Source organism: Nicotiana tabacum, chromosome 19 (genome assembly GCF_000715075.1).
Source record: "Nicotiana tabacum cultivar K326 chromosome 19, ASM71507v2, whole genome shotgun sequence".
Classification (NCBI taxonomy): Eukaryota; Viridiplantae; Streptophyta; class Magnoliopsida; order Solanales; family Solanaceae; genus Nicotiana; species Nicotiana tabacum.
In genome coordinates, this window is record NC_134098.1 from 37,532,185 (window position 1) to 37,548,422 (window position 16,238).

At 36.1% G+C, this 16,238-nt stretch overlaps 1 protein-coding gene across 3 annotated transcripts in view; it reads right to left on the bottom strand.

The window, feature by feature from the left end:
- Positions 1-3,956: 3,956 nt before the first annotated feature.
- The window catches only part of LOC107781699 (uncharacterized), a 39,563-nt gene continuing 27,281 nt past the window's right edge, over positions 3,957-16,238 (bottom strand). For 2 of the 3 annotated variants that reach the window (XM_075239845.1, XM_075239847.1), the window contains exons 17-28: positions 14,594-14,732; positions 13,946-14,050; positions 13,452-13,512; positions 13,259-13,334; positions 7,709-7,894; positions 7,474-7,584; positions 6,412-6,573; positions 6,167-6,325; positions 5,708-5,938; positions 5,377-5,541; positions 4,865-4,962; positions 3,957-4,775 (exon numbers count right to left, since the gene is read on the bottom strand). In XM_075239845.1, coding sequence (XP_075095946.1) covers positions 4,256-4,775; positions 4,865-4,962; positions 5,377-5,541; positions 5,708-5,938; positions 6,167-6,325; positions 6,412-6,573; positions 7,474-7,584; positions 7,709-7,894; positions 13,259-13,334; positions 13,452-13,512; positions 13,946-14,050; positions 14,594-14,732 — 2,013 coding nt within the window. In that variant the 3' untranslated portion in view covers positions 3,957-4,255. The remainder of the gene's footprint in view (positions 4,776-4,864; positions 4,963-5,376; positions 5,542-5,707; positions 5,939-6,166; positions 6,326-6,411; positions 6,574-7,473; positions 7,585-7,708; positions 7,895-13,258; positions 13,335-13,451; positions 13,513-13,945; positions 14,051-14,593; positions 14,733-16,238) is intronic. The other variant, XM_075239846.1, reaches the window with a different exon arrangement.

Genomic DNA, 16,238 nt, shown 5'->3' on the forward strand with positions numbered 1-16,238 from the left:
AAACTTAAAAACTCCAACTCATTATCAGTTTGAAGACATTTAACTTTTCTTTCTATCTATTTCTCAACTATCATCTTTCATTTATCAAATGTCAAAAATGCCTTATTTTTTATTTAAAAAAATACACTCAAACGATTCTTAAGTAATCGCCAATTAAAGTCATAGAATAGCTGGCATCACTCTTCGAGGAAATTCTGCTTGGACCCAACAAGTCTGAATGTATATAGTCTAATTTGTCTCTAGACTTGTGCTCTACCTTCTTGCTGAATTTCACCCTTGTATGTTTAACAAACACACAACGTTCATAAAAATTCAATGCTTAATTTTTGTACTTATCCAGCAAAGTCTGCTTGCTCAACAAAGACAATACCTTGTCACTCGTATGACCAAGTTGTAAGTACTACAACTGAGACTGATTAAATCACTCTTTCAAGAAGCTACAGTAGCTTTCCCTTCAATTATACTAGCTTGGAGATAATACAGTCAAAAATGTAGCTTATCTTTCATGAGTAACATGAAGCCTTTACACACTTAAAGTGTTCCATTCTCGGAGTGGAACTCAAACTCTTGATCATCCAAATTCAAAAGAGAAATCAAATTTCTCTTCATTCAAGGAATATGCCAACACTCAACATTTCTAATAACTCCATCGAACAATCTCAATCTGATGTTAGTAATCTTTTCTACCGGTAATGGATTATCATTTCACAATAGATAGTCCCACTCAGCTGCTTGCAAGTTGCATGCTAATTCGTGTGTGGACACATGTGAAAATTTTCACCAATATCAAGAACTAAGAAATTCTGCCTATGACTAGAACTCGCAGCACAAACTTCTCCTACATAGTCATTATCATCAGAGTTGTTGCCAGTGTCAATAATATTTGCAGAATTATCTACTTTTTGTTTCTCCTTTTTCTCTTTCAGCTTAGGACAATCTCTCCAATATTGATCTTGTTCCCTACACTCATAGAATTTTTACTTGCTTGCCCTAGACTTCAATCTGGCAGTAAACGTTTTTCTATTGAAGTCTTTCTATTGTGTTATTTTCCTATACACAAGACCCTCGCTCTCAGTTCTGCTTTTTGTGCTTTTTGGGAAACTCTTTTTTAACTCTTTATATTTTAGTGTATACTAATATCATCCAATGAAATACTACCTTTTCCATATAGCAATATATTAGTAAAAGTATCGTAAGATGGTGGTAAAGAACATAATATAATCAAGACTTAATCCTCACTATCAATTTTGGTGTCAACGTTCTTCAGGTCCATTATAATTGATATAAACACATCAAGTGATTTTATACGTGTGTACCTTATTCATACGGAGACTGTACAACCTATTTTTCAGGTAGAGACAGTTTGTTAGCGATTTCTTAGAATACATATCTTCCAGCTGCTCTATTCCTTTGTTGTATAAGTTTCTTCAGTAATTTTCCAAAGAACACTATCCGTAACGCTCATGAAGTTCTCACTCAAAGCCCTCTCCTTCAGATCTTCCTTCTTCGACTCTTTCATCTCTTCAGAAAATTTTATCAATTGTCCTCCATATCCCTTGTAACACCAGGAACGATTTATGCTAATCTTCCATAGTCTAAAACTAGATTCTCCATCGAATTTCTCCGCTTCGTACTTTGTTGAAGATGATAAAGATATCTTAGCTCTAGATTATGTGTCAAAACTCGAGCCTAGATATGACATCAACTATTGAGAAAGATCGTGGGTTAACTATTACACAGTCACACATAAAGCAAATAGAGAAGAAAAAATAACAGAAGAATCTATCGAGGTTCGGATAAGCCTAATCCTCTGGGCAGAAGAGAGAGAAGCTTTTATTATGAATGAAAAGAATAGAAATGTACAAAGAATTTTCACCTAGAATCCCTATATATAGATCCCAAGTAGTCCTAAACCTATAAGAGAACGGTTTTTTCAGTCCTACAAGGACAATAAAAAAAAAATCCCAAATATATTAGAACAATGAGTTTCCCAAACCTATAGGGACTATGGGTTTTCTAAAATACAAGAAAATAAATTCAAGACACAATTAATAAATCTTTTCCTTGGCTTGAATTCTCTTCATTAACATGAACAACATCTCTCTGTCTAGCTCTCAACCCTTGCAAGTGCTCTACCAAGTACTGCATACACCATTCAAGCCTAAGTAATGCCTAAACTTGTTGGTCGGGACAACCTTGGTCGTCATATCAACTGGATTATCATGTGTGGACACTTTCCTCACACCAACAAACCCTTTTGATACAATGTCTTGGATAAAATAATGCCTGACTTTAATATGTTTCTTCTGCTCATGGAACATCTGATTTTTAGAAAGATGAATGGCATTGTGGCTATTACAGAAATTGATATCTTCTTGTGAGCTAGTTCAAGATCATTTACCAAGCCTTGTAGCCAAATAACCTCTTTTATTGCTTCCATAATTCGATACACTCAGCCTCTATGGTAGACAAAGCAACATCAGACTGCAATATCGCTTTTCAATTGATGACACTACCAGAAAGAGTAAAACATAACATGTCTGAGATCTTCTCTTATCCAAGTCCCCTGCATAATTCGAATCAACATAGCCAACTATGAATTCACTCTGCTTGTCTTTGTAAAAAGCCAAGCCCACATCCATAGTACCCTTTAGGTATCTCAAGATTCGCTTTACTGCTTGCCAATGTTCTTTACTAGGACATGTCATGTATCTACTTACAACACTAACAACATGTGAGATGTCAGGGTGCGTGCAAACCATAGCATACCCACAACACTCGAATATGACACACTAGACATCTGCTCCATCTTCTCATCTGTTTTTTTGTGACATACCTGCAAACAACTTGAAATGGGAAGCAAAAGGAACAAATACAGGTTTAGCATGTGTCATATTAAATCTCTACAGGACCTTCTCAATAGAGGAATATCAGCTCCCAACTCCTTTCCAGACTACCAACAAATCCATTAAATTACAAATGCAATGTATCACAAAAATTGTAATGTTTGTTACATGATCTTTCGTATTGTTGTCAACTAGTAATAGAAGCAAGTCAGGCCTCGCATATTCGACAAAAGCTAACTACAAAACAAATTAATAAGGCAAGTTTCTACAAGTTAAAAAAACATACAATAGGTTTCGGAATTACGGACTTACTAATGATTATGTCTAAACTAGTTCAAGTTAGTGGTTTTAAACCTATTGTGGAGACTTACAAATGATTGTCTAAACTAGCTCAAGTTAGTGGTTGTAGACACAGATTTTGACTCTTGAATCGCAAAGACAAGAAAATAGATGCGATGAACTCAAAAAATATGACAAACATCCTTTGTTACGTGTCAAGCAGAAATTTAAATCTAAGAACTAATGCTTAATCTTTAAAAATTGTAAATTATTGATCTTTATACGTCTTTAATGAGAGGATTTTGATTTAACTCCAAGAACGATGATTTTAAGTTTCGGTGAAGAAGAATCCTATCTTGAGTTTGAATTACCAGCTAAACTTCTATTCTAGAAAGTTTTCTCAAACTTGTCTGCAACTTCTCAAGTGTCCTTGCTAGTTTCTAAAGGACCGTACGACATCTTCTAAATTTGTATAGGTTTTATATTTAAACCACATAAATGTTTTAGCCTATTTCGCGATCTTTATTCAATAGATGAAGAACATGTGTTGGTTTTAATTAATTGTAGAAGCGAATTACGCAAAGGAGTGTAATTTGACTTGAAACAAGTTTAGTGTATCAATGACCATATGATAAATTTACACATCGCTGATACATTTACATAGATAACGCATGTTTATTTAAGCAATTATATAAACCCTTTTATATTAGTAAGCAACCACGTATGTTGACTAAAAAATTGAACAGAGATGAACCTCAGTCATGGCGAAAAGTTATACTAATAATTTGTACAAAGTATAAATATGAAAACTTAGTTACAAATAACAGTATGTAAGTGTCAAGAAACTAAATTTTCCATCTTCCAAAGAAGAAGAACCTAAATTTTCATCTTCCAAGTTCTTAAACCACAAAATGGGTGGATTACAAGCTGGTACCGTATTTGGTTCCAAGAGGCTGAAACAAATTAGATTTGTATCCTACTGCTATCAGTCAAAATTTTGTTTTATTTTGTTCCATACTGACGTCTCTATTTCTGTGTAAATACAAGAACGTCACAATTTACAACTTACAAAATCACTACAGGCTGATTGCCTCTTCTCAAATACACTATAAGCCGAGCTCTCAATCTTGTTAAAGCACTGTTATGTAGAATGGATGGCCCTGACATGTTCCCGACAAAGCTCTCAATTTGTCTCCATTGTCCCCTTGATAACTCGGGGATGAAAAACTCCAGTGCAACGAATAGTTTGATAGATCAAATGTGCCGGGTGAGAACACGCAAATTTCAATAGGAATTTCCCTAGAAGATAACGGCTCGAGTGCAAAATGAGTAGAGCTTGAAGCTGACCAAATGAACGGTGGAACTGTGTCAGACGACGTTGGCTTCACGACTCGAGCTCCCAGGACATCGGATGTGATTTTGATGTCATTCGACAGTGACAAATCGTGCCAGCCTACTTCATTTCCAGGAGCTGCAGATGCATTGCCTGATACTGCAGAATCAGAGGGATTACAGCGAATGGACACAACAACATCAGAGGAATTATGGACAACCATTCTTAGTGTTATCGCACAGAAAGGTTCCTTAAAGTCATGTTTCACAGTTCGGGGGCCATCCATTGTCCACCATATCCGGCTACTGGTCCTGACACTGTAAGACGAAAAAACAAGATCATATCCATAAAAAGTGAGATACATGTATGCGCACACATATTTATCATTTCATCTCAGAACACTTGCCTGCAGTGACAACTGTGATGTGAGAAAATATTTGCACATTTATTCTCCTCACTTTGTGATCTGGATACCAATATAAAGTCTACTGTGTCTTCATGCTCCTGATCAATTCAAATAAAAAGAAATGTTTAAGTACAGCGTTAAGGCATAGTAAGGGACTATACATCCATTTCCCGGTCATAAATATAAAAGCCAAGTGAACTCAGAAATATAATAGTAGGACAAATTTATTTCTCTGAACCACGGAGCAATCAGAAGTATCAATCATTCCAAGTTCCAACTGTCCATTTAGTACTCTAGCAGCTGTTTATAGTTCAACTACCACTACAAGCCCTAGAACCACACAATTAATAATCCTTTGAGGAATTACAGGACTTCCCTACTGTAGAACCAGGAATATATTCCACAGCGAAGGGCAAGGAAAGATGATGAAAATAATTTACTCTTAATCGGTATTGATGACAATTTAAATACTTCCCTAATTACTGAGGAACACAGCAAAATAATGAATGAACCTGATCCAACATTCTCTGATGTACTCTTTCATAATGGTGAAATTCTGACAAGGGAGAGCTGTATAGATCAAAAAGCATTTCACTGCCGCGGAGCAAGTTGACGTCTGCCTTCTCCAGAGGGCGAAGAGAAGAAACACAGTCTTCATCAGTTACCAATCTACAATTCTGTTAGCAAAAATGAATTCCATTATATAAAGCAAAAGCAACTATTTGATAGGTAAAAAATAAAAATAAAAATGAATCCCAATATCAGATAGGGGATATATCTGGGAAGCTGAAGTAGGACTGCGTCAAATTAGTAAACAAACCAAGGAAACGCTCCATTTCTAACCTTGAGCTTGAAAAACCATGAAATTGCTTGACCAGCAAGTAGAGAATCTGAAGGGAGGACCTTGGTTGGTTCGAGCAATGATATCTCCCATTCATTTCCAACAGATGACAATTGGTGAACCTGAAAGCCTTTTGAGCTAGACCTATTGACAATATCCATTCGGACAAGGAACTCCCGCAGTCTAGATGGACGAGGACTGATTTGGAAAGAAACATCCAAAGATGGTAGTACCTATCAAATGATATATAAGATACTTCACAGCAAGGAAAATACTCCAAATACTTGTAAGAGAATTTTGGAAAAGCATCTCATACTTCAGAACAATACACACACCAGCTGAGAAGACGAAAAAAAAACTGTAAATCTAATAATACTTGCTCAGATTGTGATACTAGTCTCAACTGGCAACATTAGTAACAAATCTACACAATCAATATCTAGCAAATAACAGGTATCAACCTCTATATTGAAGTGCAAGCGTAAGGTACGATATGTCATAACACTTGATATGTCTCCCATCTCGTAGTATACTGCTAAATGTAAGGATATCTTTCCGGGAGCTGCAGCCCTAAGCCAGAGAGGCCATGAGATTGGAGCTCCATCCGCAATTGCTGTGTCCTAGAAAACAAAATAAAAGGCATAAAATATAGGGATCTGATCCCAGCTTAAAATGTAGATGGCTGACATCTTTAGCCCGCACTCACCTCAGGAAACAGAAAAATGTCATCTGTTACTTTATCAGTCTTTGACCTCAAAGAACTTTGTCTTGAACTTTTCCTTTCCAAGCAAGCAGGAAACTGAACTTCCAAATCTTTCTTGTGTCCAATTTGGAGAAATCTTGGTGGACTGACCTTCATCTTTAACTTCTGCCAGGACATTACAGCTATCATCATTAGAACTAGAAATTTTTCTAACTTCAATCCAATATGACGCTCCAAATTGATATTGCTAGTTTAACAACCATAAATGCTAGTTCATCTTCATGCAATAAAATGCATGTATACATTTAGAATACACATGTGGCTTAATTTATATGTATCTAAAAACATTGATGTCGGTGACTATACGTTAATTTGGTGAATCAGACCTGTAACCTATTCGCTTGTAGTAGGGCAGATTCTTATTAAGACATATCAGATGCTTAACCCAGAAATATATTAGGTGGTCACAATAGCAATTGAAGATATGCAGTTTGGTAGATTAGCTGGTAACTCTGCTACTTGGCTTAGAAAATATATAGTTATATTTTATATGAAGGTGATGGCATCGAAGGAAATTTTTTTCCCAAGAGTTGCTCTTCAGTTTCCTACTTCTTTAGCTGTAAATGCTGAGTCTCTATGAACAAGAGAACCTCCCCTTACATTTCCAAACTTCATTGCCAGCCTTAGTTATAGTTACAGTGATTCTGTATTTGAGAATTACTGTTTCGCATAGAATATCCTCCAAGATATAACAGCAAGGCAATGCACCTCTCCCAAATTTAATATAGGCCTCTGCTTCTGCGGAGTCCTGCCTAACGAGCTTTCTTTGCCCAAATATTAGGGAAGGTATGAAAACTGCCTTTTGAATCACGACCCATTTTCAGCCAATGCAACAGCAACAATTGCGCTGCTAAGATCAGCTAAGATAAGCCAATCTCTATTGAAGTGCATTCTACATCTTTATTAGTTGATCACATTTAGGGGAAAACAAAACCTAGGCATGTTTCTCTCTCTGACGTTCAGACATGAGGAAATGCTTTACATGCTGCAAAAGAAGAACCATACTTTAACTGGAATTTTAGATGGATTTTTCAACTCCAGAGTAATACACCGCAAATCCCCAACAAAAACTGTTTCGGGGAGGTGATGAATGACGCCCTCAAGCTTCGGTAGACTCTGCATATGGTCAAGTCATATAGAAATGTAAATGTGGCCATCCAAGTTAAAAATAAATGCTAAAAGATATTAAACTGGCTGCATCACATGTAATAAATGCATAGACTTGGAAGGAAGAAATCACCTTTATTACTAAGAACTTCAGGTTATCGATTGTAGATCGTTTAGATTTCCTGTTTCCTTTCACAACTTTCTTTCTGACTAAGTCGGAATCAAAAGTACAAAATCCTGCCACGGAGCCTGACAGCTTCCATCTTATACCGACTATCCTTAGAGTACCTTCTGCTCTTGGAGTAACTGTTAGCTGTACCTGAAAGTTGAAACAGAATTATGATAATTAACATGACAGACGTGAACTATAACCACGGCACATCAGACTCATGCTGATACTGAAAGCAAGAAATGCGTATAAGATGCTGGAACAGCAACACAGAACTGCACCCAAGGGTGCGGCCTAGTGATCAATGAAGTGGTAATAAAGGCTCTTGAGACCAGAGTTCAAATCCCAGCAAACACCAGGTGATTTTCTCCCATTTGCATATATCTTGGCGGCCAGCGTTTCCTGATACCCGAACTGGGGGGAGGTAACAAGTTAACCCTGGATTAGACAAAATGCGCATAACCTAATCCGGACATCACCGCTATCAAGAAACAAACAGTGATACTTCAATCAAAGAAATGTTATCCCCCTATCCATAAACCTAGATATCGCACAGTCATCTCCAAGAAATAATCTATTCCTACATAGTACTTCTGTAATAACCCTATCCTGAGCATGTTTTATGTATACAAATGCCATAAAGGACATGCATGAAGGAGTTGTCACTAGCGTGAGAACAGTTGGAGATACACAGAGGAGTTTCTGGTAACAGTGGGTCCATACCAGGGATCAGCAATGAGCCCCTTGTTTACCCTAGTTATCATACAAGATGAGGTCTCATAGTGTATGCTATTTGCTGACGATATAGTGTTAATTGACGAAACAAACTAGGGTGTCAACTAAAGGCTTGAACTATAGAGAAGCACTTTAGAGAGTAAGAAATTTAGGATAAGTAGAGGTAAGACAAAATACATCCATTGCAATTTTAGCTAGTAGGAGAAGAGCAAAGTTGAGGTGAAACTAGACAGGATTGGGGTGTCAAAAAGCAAACAATTTAGATATCTAGACTCATTATTTCAAGAGAATGAAATGATAGATGGATATGTTACTCATAGAATTAAACTAGGGGTGGCAAAAGTAGCCCAAACCTATTTGACTCGCCCAACCCACCCAGGTTTTAATGGGTTGGGCATGAGCTACTTTAGTGATGGGTTAAGTTTGGACACAACCCAACTAAACCCATTTATTTTCAATAGCCCAAATCAGCCCATGATTTCAGCCCAAACTGACCCATGAATAGCAATTGCCTTTAAAGCTTCGAAGGATGTGTTGGGGATGAAGGAAAATGTTTTCCTTAAAAAATATTTTCCTGAAAAATATTTTCCTAGAAAATGAGTGATTTCATCACTTATTTTCTCATATTTGGTTGGTGAGTGGAAAACTTTTTCCGTAAAATATTTTCTAGTGTTTGGTCAGAGAGTAGAAAATAGTTTTTAGGAAAATAATTTTCTATGCTACTCTCCTCAACCCCCCTCCACCCAAATCCCCATTCAAGAATCCCCCTTCCCCTCCCCTCTCCCAATATTTTTTAAGAAAGTACTCATTTTATTGAAATGAAAGAAAATACTTTTTCTACAACATGAAATGAAAGTACTCTTTTTGTTGAAATAAAATAAAATACTTTTTCTATAACATGAAAAGAAAGTACTCATTTTGTGAAAAAGAAAATATTTTTTCCACGTCATGAAAAGAAAGTACTTATTCTGATCTTTGTTGGATAATAAGATAAAGAACAATAAAGTTCTAAATCTAAATTGAGGAAAGAAATCATTAGGTATGAATTGGCATTTATTCCAAAACATAAGACAAGAAGCAACAGGAAAAAAAGAAAAAATTTCAACATCATAAACCATTCCAAAATGATATTTACGAAAAATGAAAATAAAAATCATTATATATTTGTGAGAATATTTTATATATGCTTGTTTAAGAGTTGAAAATATTGCAAAGACTTGTATCAATTTGGGCGGGTTGGGCTACAACCCATTGTTTAGCCCATCTTAACCCAGCCCATCTTAACCCAAGTGAACTTTGAGGAGGGTTGGGCAATGACCCATCTAATGAGTTAGCCCATCTTGACCAGCCCAAATACAGCCCAAACAGCCCATTTGCCACCCCTAAATTAAACTGGATTGAAAGGGTGTTTTGTGATAGAGCCTATTGTAGTGAATGGTAAATTCTACAGAATAGCTATAAGATCGGCAATATTATATGGTAGTGAGCATATGGCCACCAATGACCAACATATCCACAAGATGAGTATTGCAGAGATGCGGATGCTAAGATAGATGTGCATCCATACAAGATTACATACTATTAAAAATGACCACATCCGCTAAGAGATACAAGTAGCACACATTAAGGATAAAAATGAGAGTAGGTTGCTTGAGATGGTTTAGTCATGTCCTAGGTCAACCCAGATACACCGATACGTAGGTGTGAAATTATAGTGAGTGAAGGTGTTAAAATGGAATGAGGTAAATCAAAAATCACATGAAAGGAAAATTGTCTCAAAAGACCTACAAATTCTTAGAATCAATACAAACTTGGCTAAAGATAGGACACAATGAAAGAAAAGATCCATATAGGTGATATCTACTATTGGGACTGAAGTGTAATTGTTTTCTTACAAGAAAATTATATTACGTTTTCTCCCCAACTTGCTCGGTATTATGGCATAGTTGTTGTTTATCCTTACTTGGAATAGAGTGGTATAATAAACATGCTCTTTTGAGACTAGATTTACCATAAGAAATTGACATAAAATATTCCTAGATGTTTTACCTTCTTCAACCAGTACCAAGAGGAAGTGGCATATAAGAATTAACTAACAAAGTACTCACCTTCAAAATGTAAAAATTAATATATATATAATAATGACAGAAATATTTTCTAATTGGTCTTACTAGGAAAAAATGAGGTTTCTAGAATAATGATTTACTTGACTACTTAATGATTAAGCATCCAAGACTCAACTCCTAAACATTCTAGAAACCTACCACCACCGCCATTTGAAAATCTTAATAGCTAAAGCACCACATTCCTGACTTATATTGCATCTCTCATTCAAGCATGCACGTTAGTATGTGCTTTGCTCCAAAGTCCATTCTTTCCATAATTCAAAAACCTTCCTTTGATAGGTAACCTTTTGTATTTTATATGTTAATTATTTTCTACCTCATTTGTGCAATATAAGCATATAACAATACTATTTAAACAAAAATAACTATTGTTGTATTCAGTATGTAACATGGATACCTAGCCTATCGGATCCGGATGAGAAAGTACATAGCATGGATACCTAGCCAATCGGGTTGGGATTGGACTGCTGAAATAGAATCCCTGATGCTCATGATTTCTGACTCTTGAGATGTGATTATCCATCAAAATATGAACATGATATTTGTTTTAGATTCAGAAATGAGTAACGGGGAACAAATTTACTTTCATTACGGATTGTGAATGCCTTTTTCAGAAGTACTAGTACAAGCATGTTTAAATTCTTGTCCCAACAGACAAGGATGATTATTGGTTCAGTTTTCGACCTTAACGACAGAAAATAGGATTGATCAAATTCTATTGAGTCTGACTATAGTGATCATTTATCAACTTGCTCATTGGGTCAGTAGACTTACTCTTCACTTTCGTGTTTTACAGACACAGATTTAGACCCATAGATGAACAAGTAGAAGCTAGTGCTTCTAGCATCAGTGAGCCCCAATTCTTCATCGCGGGCACTAGAGTTAGCTATTCTGTTTTTGTTCCAAACGCTTCGAGTGTACAGAAATCTAGTGTAATGCTACATGTACTCACTGGTGATATATCTTTTTTTTTTTTTGGGAAATATTAGCAAAGAAACATGATGTTATACATTTAACTGCATAATTAACAATGATTTTGAAATTTAAAAGACTCTGGTCAAAGGCTTTGGGTCAGCCCATAATAAGTATCTTCAAAGAGAGAACTAATTATAACAGTGAAACCACCGCTCCCATTTTCTCATTGACTTCAGTTCCCAGCAGTTGAGCAAACATAGCATAAGTCTCCGGCTTCCCCAACTCTATCTCAAATTTGTGCCCTTCTTTCCCCGCTCTCTTACACGTTTCTATCTTTTCCCTCCCTTTAATGCCTCCAGAAAATCCAACAACTCCTCTGCTATGGTTTCTTCATTGAAGTGTCCCAAGACGGACAATCTCATTACTAGAAAATGAACGTCAAAGTCATCAACTCACTTGCAAAAGAAGGTACAGATCTTTCCTCCCAACAAAGAAGGAGCAATGGCCACCAAAGAAACTACAGGCATCCTGCTAAGCATAACAGGTGCAACCTCAACATAAAAGGAATAAACCATGCTAGACCTATAATTTTCCATAAAACACCTTAGTGTGTCGAGTTATATAGTTGTACGAAATTGATTGTTTAAGGGCTTCCAAAGAGATCTATAAGGGTCTTGGGATACTTCCTCCTGTGCCTAAAGGTTTTGAGTTGGATGCTCAAATTCTATTGCATGGCATCATAGCCAACTTTTGGCCGATACAAACTTTTGGTTAGTCCATTCTCACTTATGTAAGTCCGCATCGAAGTTTATGTGTGAACCCCGAAATGAAGTTACACGTGCTGGAGGGAGTATATAAAGACCTTGGGTTACTCCACTTATTGCCTTAAGGTTTTGAGTTGAATACTCGAATTCTTTCAGACAAGTCATGGACAAAATGGCTAGTTTTTTCAATGTTACTCGCATTCTGATTAAACCAATATCTACAAAGAAAAACCTAAATCCTCAGTTCTTACAGCATCATAAAACTAGATATATAGAAGTACTACACACACACACACACACACACACACACACAGAGAGAGAGATTTAGGAAAGAGGCAATCAACATACAGCAAATTACTATTTCCTTACCATTAAAAATACGCAAATAGAACTGGTAGTTTAATGTAAGAATGAAAAGGAAGTACTCCGCGTGCAGCTAATGCTTTGTCTGTTTGACCAGCAAACAACAGAGAGCAAGGCAAAGGGCAAGTCTAGTTCATGATTTAAGCAAAAAGATTGATGGGATAAGTTTTGTTAGTAGAAAACACAATAGTGAACCCTAATTTAATTGAAAAATCAGATAGAAAAGTAGTTTGTGCTATTTGAATCTGAAATCATAATCCTCGGACCTCCAAGCTTTGGACAATTTAACTGATTAGCCATGTAAAAGGTAATGGAGAGCTTCAACAGTGGAGGAAAGGATATAAAAGTGAAGATGTAGCACTTCCTTCCATCTACTTGAATTTTGCTGAGGCCCCAAATTTACAAGCTCCAGTCTTTCATAAATAATCTTTGTTGCTAGACGGTGGATGTTTATTACGCCTATGTTACTACACTAGAAAAAAAGATTATGCCATCTTTACCAATAACAGCTTAAGCACCCCTCCCAAGTAGAACGGGGAGGACAAGAAAAAGAAAAAATGAAATCTACAAGCAGCCCGATAGACATGTTCAATTACTTGTCAAAAACTCACCAGTACTGTTTCACCATCTCCTAAGGCAACGTCAGCCTCAGATAATGTAAATAAAGATGTATCAGAAGTAAAATTCCTGAAGGATCAAACAACATGAGCAGCATGATAAGCATGTGTAAAGGGGATAAAATTTTCATCTTAAAATACACAATCGAGCTGGAAAGTCGAACTCTGGAAGTTTTTATACACTTACCCACTAGTGGCTGACTTGTTAGATGTCTCACCATTTTGATCACCAATTGAATTATTCGCATCTACATCATTCACAATAGAACTTACTGTAATTGGGGATATTGCAATAGTCGAATTAAGGGAGACGATATTTGTGAAGGAACAAACTGAAAAAGCTTATTAATTTTATTGTCGGGTGGAAGGGAATGAAAATAAGTTATTTCTTCAACCAAAAACTCTTAAATTTATGCTTTTTGAAGGAAAATTTGACCATTGCTACAAAAAAATTGCACAAAATATTTGGATATCTGAAAGCTACATGACAATTATTACAGGGGAAAATTATTTCTTTTTGAAATATAAAGCTGTTAAGATTGTGGTCAAAGTTCAATAAATTGACTCTCAAAAGAAAAGGGTGAGAATTTTGGGGCAGGCATGGAGTTGTAGAAAGAAGATAGCATTTTTCTTTTTCGACAAGTAGAAAGAAGATGGCATTAAACTGCCTATTCTACTTACTAGGTTCAGATACTGCTGGAGAATGTTCACAAATTAGGGTAACACCAGATACTGAAACAGGTATTTGGAGTGGATTTTTGAATTCAATGGCTAACCCAATCGCCTCTGCAAAAATGAAGCAAGAATAACTCAGATAATTAGGAAATTAACAAGAAGGTAATGCAGAAAAGCAAAAAACCAATGTATGTATTGCTTGGAGAAAATCAAATTCGTTAATTTGAGGCCATTGCTAATCACCCCGACTTGTCTTGAACTTACTATTATGGTAACTACGAGTTCTACCCTCCAATAAACAAATTAATTCATATGGAATACCTATTGCTAATCCTCCACCTCCTTGTTCTTCTTCTGTACATGTTTTTTTTATCATCCTTACAAGAAAATTCCATAAATAAAAAAAATCAGACAGATCATAAGTCAGTCAAGGAATTCAGGGTATATTAGAATTGATCTGGAAATTCCTGTTCAATTTTGATCCCATCTATAAATTCCAGACAATTTGACGAAATTATGCCTTTTAGATGCATTTTGCAGCCTATCTTTTAATGACACAACAAACTCAACCATGGGTTAATAACAAAAGCTCATCAGCAAAAGACAGGAGTAAGACATTCAAATTTATCAACAGTGAAATAGGATCTCACTCACCTCCAGCTACACAAATATTTGATTCTTTAAACTTCTTTGGCAAAATTTTAGATTGCAGTTCCAGCCAATTACTCTTACTTGACAATGTTGGAATCATGTCTTCCTCTAACGATCGCCACAGACTTTCTTTTACATGAATCTGAAGTTCCCCCAAAATAAACGGAGGAAGAACAACAAAGATGGTATCAGAAATTTTAAAGAACTAAAATTATATATAAATACATATAAGCAATTACATAATTAAGTCCAATAACTTCGATTTTGTTCATTGACTTCAATTAACCCTATATACATACACCAGTAACAGACAATAGTCTGGGTGGAGTTGAAAAGATAAAAATACTGAACAAGAAAGACAAATAAAAAAAGTGAAGACCAGAGAAGTGTGTAATTGAGTCAAGGATTTGAAAATATGGTGTTGAGCATTACGAGGTGGAATAGTTGATTCAGAAGCAGGGTTTTTTAACGACATTCATGAGATGCACATCTGGAGTTGTTAATTGGGCAACTTTGAAGGCTAGAAGATTTACAGTAATTAACTGAGAAATTATACAGCGGAAAAAGCACACCCGCGAAGTAATAACCAACAGCAAAAGGCAAAGAGAGGAAACCCAGAATGTTGATCATACAAAACGGTCACTATCAAAGAGATGAGGAATGATTCCCCAATCTTCACGAAGAATACGTTGAACCAGAAGCAGCGAAGAACACAAAGTAACACGTCCAATGAGGATACTGGGACACGCATTACTAGAAAACAAAGATATTTCATGGTGCAAAACATTTTATTTTCTTTAACAATTGTAAGCAACAGGAATGTCCTAAACCAAATTAGAATATATTCCCAGGATACATAATGTTTTGGGCTCATACGTCTTAGATGTTATTATCGATTAGCAACAGCAGGTTTAGAATAAATGTTGTTTTACGAACTTACCTCAGTAACTAGATGCTTGATCGTTTCATATCTTGGATAATACTATGAATAATATATTTTTTATGTTTTTCAAATTGAAAAAGTGGAAAAGAACATTAGCTGATGCAGATCGTCAACAAATTCTATTATAGAGTGTTACAGGCAAGTCGAATGCAAAGACAAATCACAAGTTTGCCAACTCATCAAGTTAAAACATGAAATCATTCATGCGCACAATTTTTGGAGAGGATTTGTGACAAAAATCAGGACAGTAACTGTGACCATCAGAAGAAACAATTAATGAACTCTGGGCAGATATAGAATTAGGTAGAGGATTTCAAGATTAAAATGTTACAGTTTATTACATTAACGAGACTCTGCAACGTTAGCCCAGACTTGCAAAAATGTTTTCAGTGTATTCCCTAACAGTAGAAGGCGTTTGATTTGGTGATAGTGAACTCGAGCTTTCAGAAGAGGGATGAGCACTTGGTTACCTTCCAGAGTACGGGGGCCAAGACCCAAATCAATTATCTCCTTCTTAGGAGGTATGATAAAGGTCTGTGCACTGACTGCAAGGTTATCCCGAGTGAGAACCTCGCGACCCAGCATAGGATTTTGGTGACGGACTTGGACATCGTGATGATGAGGAAGAAGAGGGTTGGGTGGGGTCGTTCGAAGATCAAGTGGTGAGTCTTGACTAAGGATAAGGCTCAAGAGTTGCAAGAGAAT